The 8,769-nt window shown below is 38.1% G+C and overlaps 1 protein-coding gene across 1 annotated transcript; it reads left to right on the forward strand.

Moving 5' to 3' along the window:
- The first annotated feature begins 1,200 nt into the window (after positions 1-1,200).
- LOC149573049 (bifunctional levopimaradiene synthase, chloroplastic-like) lies at positions 1,201-5,690 on the forward strand. The gene is made up of 14 exons (XM_089814222.1): positions 1,201-1,525; positions 1,637-1,693; positions 1,806-1,891; positions 2,134-2,446; positions 2,624-2,807; positions 2,932-3,149; positions 3,248-3,368; positions 3,481-3,593; positions 3,707-3,939; positions 4,043-4,155; positions 4,276-4,374; positions 4,477-4,692; positions 4,775-4,913; positions 4,990-5,690. The coding sequence occupies exons 1-14, from the start codon at positions 1,408-1,410 to the stop codon at positions 5,533-5,535; spliced, it is 2,556 nt and encodes an 851-aa protein (XP_089670348.1). The 5' UTR covers positions 1,201-1,407; the 3' UTR covers positions 5,536-5,690.
- The last annotated feature ends 3,079 nt before the right edge of the window (positions 5,691-8,769 follow it).

Genomic DNA, 8,769 nt, shown 5'->3' on the forward strand with positions numbered 1-8,769 from the left:
AGCAATCTTTAAATCAAATGTGCATCCACCTAAAATGATCATTATCATAATTGCTGAAGGTTTTAGAAATGAGTTTGTAAGCAAATTGAGCTTAACCTTAGAGAAACTTTGTGGATAAGTGCATTTGAGCTGAACTAGTATTGGGATGGGTGACCTCCTTAGAAGCGTCGATGTTTTGCTTCTATGAGCATCACCTAAATGTGCAATGAGTGTTCTATTCATTCTCACCATAGATAAAATTTAGTAAACCAATACTCATGAAACATGAAACATCAATCGATAAATTTAACTTACAAACTACAAACCATATCCTACTTATCAAGAAGATAATCAATATTTTTTAGCAATAAATCATGGTATGTTTGTAATAGAGAGATAAACTATATCCTATTTATCAAAAAGATAATCAATATTTTTTAACAATAAACCATAGTATGTTTATAATAGAAAGATAAACTATATCCTATTTATGAAGAAGATAATCAATAGTTTTACCAATAAATCATGGTATGTTTGTAATAAAGATATGCATATTAGCGGAAGCATAAATCCCTAGCGATATATATTATCCTTGAAAAAGTGCACATTTAGGTGGAATTGGAATATGTATTCCTATTCTAATTTTATTTATTTTACAAAATATAAATTTTTGGATCTGCGAATGTCCCATCAAATTTTGGCTGAACCAAAATGGAATAGGAATATGTACTATTTTAGAATAATTATTCTAGAATAGCTATTCCTTTTCCCCTATTCCTGGGGGGCATGTTTGGTTACGGGAATACCGAGTGCGGAATAGGGTTTTCAGCGTCAAAACTAGGTTATGAAGGAAAACGGTGGCGTTTGGTTCATCAAACGCATAACTCGGTTTCGGTTTCGTCTGCCAATTTTGCTCAAAAATTGGAAGAAACTTCTCCCAAGAAATAGGTGGAAGTTGAAATGAAAACCAAGTTTTGGGTTTTTATGAATGCATTTGAATAAATCGTCGGGTCTGCCGAATGCGTTTGAATGTCGTCGGGTTCGTCGAATGCGTTTGGGTTTTTATGAATGCATTTGAATGTGTTTGAATGGATTTGAAAATTCATCTTCCGTGTCAACCAAACAGTCCAACTATCTTCCTAAAATACATGACCAGGTTTTTGAAAACCTAGTTATCAGATAACGTGGTTATGAGAGAAATTCATCTTCCCCAACCAAATGGGGCTGGGATGAAAGAAATATTAAAGAATAGGGTCATTGACCGACTTGGGGCGAAGACGTTGACGACGCTGTACCAGTTGCATAAAGTTGGAATCTCCTCGAATTTGGCAGCGCATGGGCAGCACAGCTCTGATAAAGGCCTCTCTCTCTCTGCTCCTCATGGGAATCAAAGTCGTCTTTGCAAGGCGACATATCTGATCTGTAAAAATGGCCGAGAGTATGTGTTCGCGCCTCAGTTTGGTTTCTAGCCCTTCTACCAAATCCACACAACGTCTTTCTAATACAGCCTATCCTCTTAGAAACTACGCGCGCATAAAGTGCATGGGTAATTTTTTCTTTTTAAATTATTCTGCTCTCATCCAACTCTTAACTGCTTGCAATCTTGGATATAAAAACACTTGATTATTATTTGAATTTTTTTTCCAAATGTTTGCAGATTGCCACGACATGACATCTGCTCCTGCTGTTGTTGAGGTTACGAAAACACTTCACGGTAACGCCGACCCGAAAATACCCACCGCCTCCTGTTTTTCGTTTTTTAGCTTTTAAGTATAGATTTACAATCCATTCAAGCGATAAATGTTTTAGGGTCGTCGCTATTGCAGCTGCAGCGATTGCACATCCGGAGCCTAAAGTCTATCCTAATGCTGGGAAGCCAGATTATGTTCATTCTAATGCAATATTTGAGGAGGTATGACTGAAATATGAGTTAATTTAGGTTTCCCTTTCCCAATTTACAAGGATAACTTTTGACAGTAGATTTGGGGATCTGTGGATTGAATGCTACATTAATTAGCAATTTTCAGAATTCGTTCAATTCGTCCCTGAAAAATGTTTCACCGGAAAAATCCGAGAGGAAATAAAAGATGTGCCGTTAGATGTAGCGAAATTGGGAAATGTGGGAATCATGTTATTGAGTGTGAATTGTTTCAGGCCCCCTTGGAGGAGATGGATAAACGAATAGAGGCATTGGTTGCGGAGATGAAAGAGGTGTTTAATTCAGTGGAAGATGGGGAAATAAGTCCTTCTGCATACGATACGGCGTGGGTAGCGAGGGTGCCTGCCATTGATGGCTCCGCTGAACCCCAATTTCCTCAATTGCTCCACTGGATCCTTCACAACCAGTTACCCGACGGTTCCTGGGGACACAAGACTCGCTTTTTAGCGTGTGATAGACTCCTCAATACTCTTGCCTGCCTTGTTACTCTCTCCTTCTGGGGCGTTGGAAAACATCAAGTGCAGACAGGTACTGGTCGCATCTTTTTTCCTTTCTCTCGTCTTTCCATTTGGGCAACGCCTATCCTTTGAGCACTCTGGAACCCCGTCAAAATACCCAATCAAGAAGCACAATTTCATTGAAAAAACATGAGATTTGCCCTTAATTAGCCGATAATGAAGAGTTTATATATCTGGGCCATGGCAGGTCTTGATTTCTTAAGAGGAAACGCAGAAGCAATGGTTAAAGAAGCTGCAGCATTCGGTCATCAAGGGTTCGAGATGGTTTTGCCTGCACTGTTGAATGAAGCCAGACATCTGGGTTTGGATCTTCCTTACGAGCTGCCCATCATCCAGCAATTATACGAAAAGAGGGACTCCATATTGAAAAAGTAAAATTCTACCCCACTTTTCTCTTCTACTATTTAATATTTATGACGTGTCCTGTTTGAAGTTTGAAGGCACGGTTATAAACTACAAAAGAAGCAACTGATCGAACAAAATTGTGTGAAATAGAGCTTGTGTTGGAGAGCTACATAGCCGTCCCACAGCAATATTGCAGTGTCTGGAAGGCGTACAAGAAGTAGTCGATTGGAAAGACATCCTGAAACTGCAATCCAAGGATGGCTCTTTCTCGGGCTCGCCAGCGTCTACAGCGTGTGTATTAATGCACACCGGAGATAAGAAATGCCTGCGATTCTTGGCGGGTCTTGTTGCCAAACTCGAAGACCATGGTAATTATACTTGTCTTGGGTAGTTGCGCCTTATTAAGTTATTATTTGTTTATTGAAAGAGAGTCGACTTCTAAAAATGAAAACCGTTGAAATGGCAGTCCCCTGCATGTATCCGGTGGATATAGCAGAGCGTTTGAGGGCGGTGGATAGCGTTGAACGTCTGGGGCTTGAACGCCATTTCGAAACGGAGATCAAACAAGCCCTGGACTATGTCTTCCAGTGAGTACTGACTACCTAATATCATCGCCTCTGTTTCTGATTTTTCCATTAAAAAAATCCAACTTTTTCAAAGGTTGTTCTTACATATTTTCGTTTTGGAATCGTGCAACAGGTACTGGGGCGAAAGAGGAGTTGGATTTGGAAGGGACAGCCTGGTTCCAGATATTGGCGTCACAGCCACGGCCTTCAGGCTTCTCAGAATGTTCGGCTACACCGTGTCTCCAGGTATATATACGCGTGTGTTTCTATTTATTGCAAATGATTTCGATTTTAATCCTGTTTTTAACTTGCATCACGAGTTGGGTTTGGGCTTGACCTCTATTTACTTTGAATGGCAGACTTTCTGCAACACATGAAAGGCGAAGCTGAAGAACTCTGCAAGCCGTCTGATAATGAAAACAGGGGAAGAGTAATCGACGTGCTGAGCTTGTATAGATGCTCACAGGTTAACTTTCCGGGAGAAAATGTAATGAGAGAAGTAGGTGCATTTGCGAAAGATTACTTGGCTCAATCCCTGCAATGCAACAACTTTTCTCAGGCGACGGCCGTCAAGGATAATCTTCGCCAAGAGGTATTGTAAAATAAATTACTTGTCCTTAATATTAATCAGTGATTTACCACTGAACTTGATAAGAATTCTAAACGACTGGCGATTCTGCGTCTTCTTTATCCAGGTCGACTATGCTTTGTTTGCCAGATGGAATAGAAATATGCCGAGGCTGATGATCAGAAATAACATAGAAGTGTTTAATCCCGACGACTTATGGCTGGGAAAGATATTATATGAGTAAGATACAGTTTCTGACTGCAAAGTCTTTTTTTCGAGTATTGTCCGATGATCACGTTTCTTGGCAATTCAGATTATCTCTATTAGAAAGACCGCTAATCCGAGTTGAATGTAGTGCAGAATGCCAAATGCGAGCAACGACAAGTATTTGGAATTGGCGAAACTGGAGTTCAACCGCACTCAGGCTATACACAGATCCGAAATACAACATATTAAGAGGTAAGCGATGGAGCAGTTAAAAAGGGTCTGCATTTATTTTCAGAAGATTTTAGGTGAAAGATATTAAGAAAAGAGTTTTTTTGTTGGGTGATGTTATTGAAGATGGTACAAGGCATGCAAATTCCCCCAGCTGGAATTTACTCGTCACAGAGAAGTGGCAATCTACTGGACAGCGGCAGCGGTAATGCCCGATCCCCAATACAGCGACTGCAGACTCGCTTACGCGAAAGCGGGAATCATGGCTGTGATCACGGACGACTTATATGACACCTACGCAACTCTGGACCAAGCCAGGCTCTTCAACCAAGCTTTTCAAAGGTGTGATCCCCATCTCATCTCACTATATGCGATTTATAAGGAATTGGGCGTATATAACAACTGTGCCTGTTTTTGGGTGCAGATGGGATCCAGAGAAAATCGAGCATCTGCCGGAGGACATGAGAATAGTATTTATGGGCCTCTACAACACTCTCACCGAGATCTCTCAAGGAGCGAGGGAGGTCCAAGGACGGGATGCGCTTCCCTACCTGCGCCAAAAGGTATTTCCTCGTTGTTTTTCACTGGCTGATTATAAGATGTGGTGGTGTGGAATAATGAGTGAAGATTGGAATGCAGTGGCTGGATCTGTTCGGGAGGTACACGAAGGAAACGGAGTGGATGGAGAGGCGGCAGTCGCCATCGCTGGATGAGTACTGGGAGAACGCGGTGGAGTCGATAGCACTGGGAGTGACAACTCTGACACCTATTTTCTCGACGGGAGAGGTTCTTCCGGATGAGGTTCTGGAGAGATTCGACTTCCGCGCAGAGTATCTGAATCTGGTGAGTCTGACGGGGCGGCTGATCAACGACGTGAGGACGTATCAGGAGGAGAGGGATCGAGGGGAGTTGGCATCCTGCGTGCAGTGCTACAGGAATGACAATCCGGGATGCACGGAAGAGGAAGCCCTGGCTTATCTCTACGGTGTCAACGAGGACGCCCTCACTAAACTCAACTATCACTTTCTGATGCGGGAAGACATTCCAAAGAGCTTCAGAACCATTCTTTTCAACACGGCCAGGGTAATGCAGCTCTTTTACAGGAACATTGACGGCTTTCTTAACGCCGCCGACGAGATGAAGGAATTCATCAAAAAGACTCTCTACGAACCCCTCCCCCTCTAATAAAACCCACTCAACTCTTCTTCTTCTTACGCTATCTACATCTATTCCACCATGGAATTCCAATTCTCCCTGTACAATAAAATGAAGTTTGTAAAGGAGAACACTTCATGTCCACAATTTTATTAAAATTTTTTTGGGTTTATTGGATGCTAAAATTTGGCGTGTGTCCGGCTCAGTAATTACAAAGACAAATTTATTAAACAAGTTACATGATAAAAAATAAGATATGTCTTAGGAAAGTTCTTGAGAGAAATAAAGCTAGATTCCAAAGGGTCCACGTCCCATCTAATATTATCGAGCAAATAAATAATACATTCACTCATCGAATTACATTACATAATTTTGAAACAATCAATCTTTCAATGTATTTTCCATGCAAGCATTTATCCACACTCATTCCATGGTCCACATATGCACTCCTTTTTCACATATTGCACATATGCTTGCTTACACAGATTCAAGCTCACACAAATACAACCAAGTGGCAAAATAAAACAATGTGCCACACAAGACCATGTGAAAACAATACCATTGACCTCTCATTTAGTAGTGGCTAATAAGTTTTCACATTATCAACATATCTCTACAATATAATTAAATAATTATCCAAATGTTAAATACACCATATAATGTGGTCCCAAAAATGCTCTCACCTAGTAGTATCAATAGGTACTCAGGTACATGTAAGATGTTTGCTTCCTAATCACTATATTTTTGCTTTTCTTACTCACAATAATCTTGTCAAATAGTTTGCTTGTTGCTTGTGTCGATTACTAAGACTTTTGATTTTTTATACTTTGATTTATTTCTCTATTTGACTTGAGATAGCAATGTGTAAAAGTACCAAATACATCAAGCTAAGTGTAAACATTGAATAAGCATACCCAATTGCTAGATAGAGCGACAATACACAACAAGAGTTTTTTGAAAATGTCTTGAGTAATACCTCTTATTAGTATGACTGTTGTATTGGACTTTTATAACAAATCTAATATTGCTAAAATGCAATTATATTTCTCTAACTCCCACACAAATTTCTTCAATAGTCTCAAATTAAGTCTATGAAAGAATATAACTAGTATACAATGGACTTTAAACTCCTTGATATCCTCCTACCATAGTAATTCCCAATGTGCGTGAGTTGTAGGTTTGAATTGCAAATTATGTGTTTGGCCAAACAATGTGTATTAACCACTTCCTACATAAACTCTTGCTATGTTATTGAAATCTTGTTGATGTATGGGTTGCAATGAATAGACTCCATTCTCAGACTCATTTACCTACACACACTATCAAGATTACTAGAGATACCAACATAACTGATAACTAGAAATATTGAGTTCACACCTGATATAACTAGGCTATCCATCTTATTGGACTATATGGATAAGTGTACCAAGATGGTGAACAAAAAGGGGGTATAAGTAGACACCATTTTTCCTAAAATTAGGTAAACTTGTTCAATTGGACAGGACGTTTGAGGGTCATCTGCTCAAAATAACAAGATGTGTGAAAAAATAAATTGTAGTAGTCTGAATCTACTTTCTAAACTACTAAAGGTTTTAACAAATAGATAAGATTAGGTGGGTCAAATTCTATATGCACAAAAATAGTTCCCAATTTTTATTAGAAAAACATAGCTATTTTTATGTGTCGCACAAACGACATGGTTATATTTAGTATTTTGTGAACCCCATTGGTAGGATGATATTTAAGAGTAATATCTAGAAGTTGTATATTTTTAAAAAAATTTATGATGAGTATTTCTTTAAATTTTTGAATTTTTAATGTGGTTATTTCCTAAAATTCTGGTACTTGTTCATGCATTGTGTATAACTTGCATCAAAATAATAAAAAATGAATTTAAATTTTTTTGTTTAGAATGAAGAGTTAAATAATAATATGCAATTTATTTTGAATTTGGTTAAGTATATTAAAATGTATTAAAAAAGGAAGACATTGTCAATGAGGACCATGAAGAGAGTGGTAAAACTAATTAAATTTTACAATGCTAATGTTGTCCAACAAAAGGAAAAATTATCTAGTTAGAAAGCTAAGAAGACATGTGAAATTATGGTAGTGGTTTTAGAGATACCCACTTTACCTTTTGCAAACATGATGAAGGAAAATAATAGAATTCATCTTAGAAGATGAAAAAATGTCTAAAGGATCAAATTTGGATGAAAAATGAGCTCCCAAGACTTTGTGTGAACTCCAAAGGATATTACCAAGACATAATCCGTTTGGGTTTTAGCTTTTTAAATAACTTGATTGGGTTATTAATGCACAAATATGTTGAATGTATGTTTACATAAACTGATCTGATTATTATGATATGCAAAACCTAACCGGGTTATGATTTTCTAAGTTGTATTTCCTGCATTTACATAACCTGATTAGGTTATAATTATATCAAAACCCAATCGAGTTATGAATGTTAGTGACTTAGCGCTATATTGTATTTATGTATGTATACTTATAATTAAATATTTATACATAGGGTAAGTGTTCAAAAATGGGGGACCAAAAAGTTGCCACCTTTTAATTTTTCCCCATCTTTGACATAGGGCAAACACCTAATATGGTGTAATCCCTATGCCTCGCCCTTCCCAAGCCTCAGGCTTGGGCAAAGATTTAAGCAGTGTGTACACCCAATAGGGTAGGGTGTATGCATTGTAAAAAAACATGCATGAAAATACCAAACCCTCATGAAAGCATATAATTTGAGTTTCTATTTTTTACAAGACAGATGTTGACTGTAATGTCCCTTGTAGTGTCCCTTTTTTTTTTTGGATCAAAGTTGGGTGCTACACAACCTGCAATCATTTATTAGTTGTCATAGAAAAAATATACATTTATGCATTAGCCGAATTGAAATAACTAAATATTAATCTAGATTCTACCCTCGCTATCCTTCCTAAATCCTTCAAAAAAGACCCTTATTGAACCACCAACCCTGTGGTGAGAATTATATCTCAATTAGGTAATTTTCATAGAAAGAGCATCTCCCTTAGGCCTCTTTTGGGATCTTTGGTAATATTACTTGGTAGAGATCTCACCTCTACCAAGTCTCTAATCTCTAACATATACATATGACTAACCACTACAATATATATATTGTCTCTATGGACCTCAACATGAATCCTTCTCTAAATTCCTATTAAGAATCTCAACATTTGATTTGAATCCTTTACATTCTGAGTTTCCTTATAAACTAGACATTCAAATCAAATG

Source organism: Cupressus sempervirens, chromosome 2, assembly GCF_028749045.1.
Source record: "Cupressus sempervirens isolate cs-2001-9-10 chromosome 2, ASM2874904v1, whole genome shotgun sequence".
Lineage (NCBI taxonomy): Eukaryota > Viridiplantae > Streptophyta > Pinopsida > Cupressales > Cupressaceae > Cupressus > Cupressus sempervirens.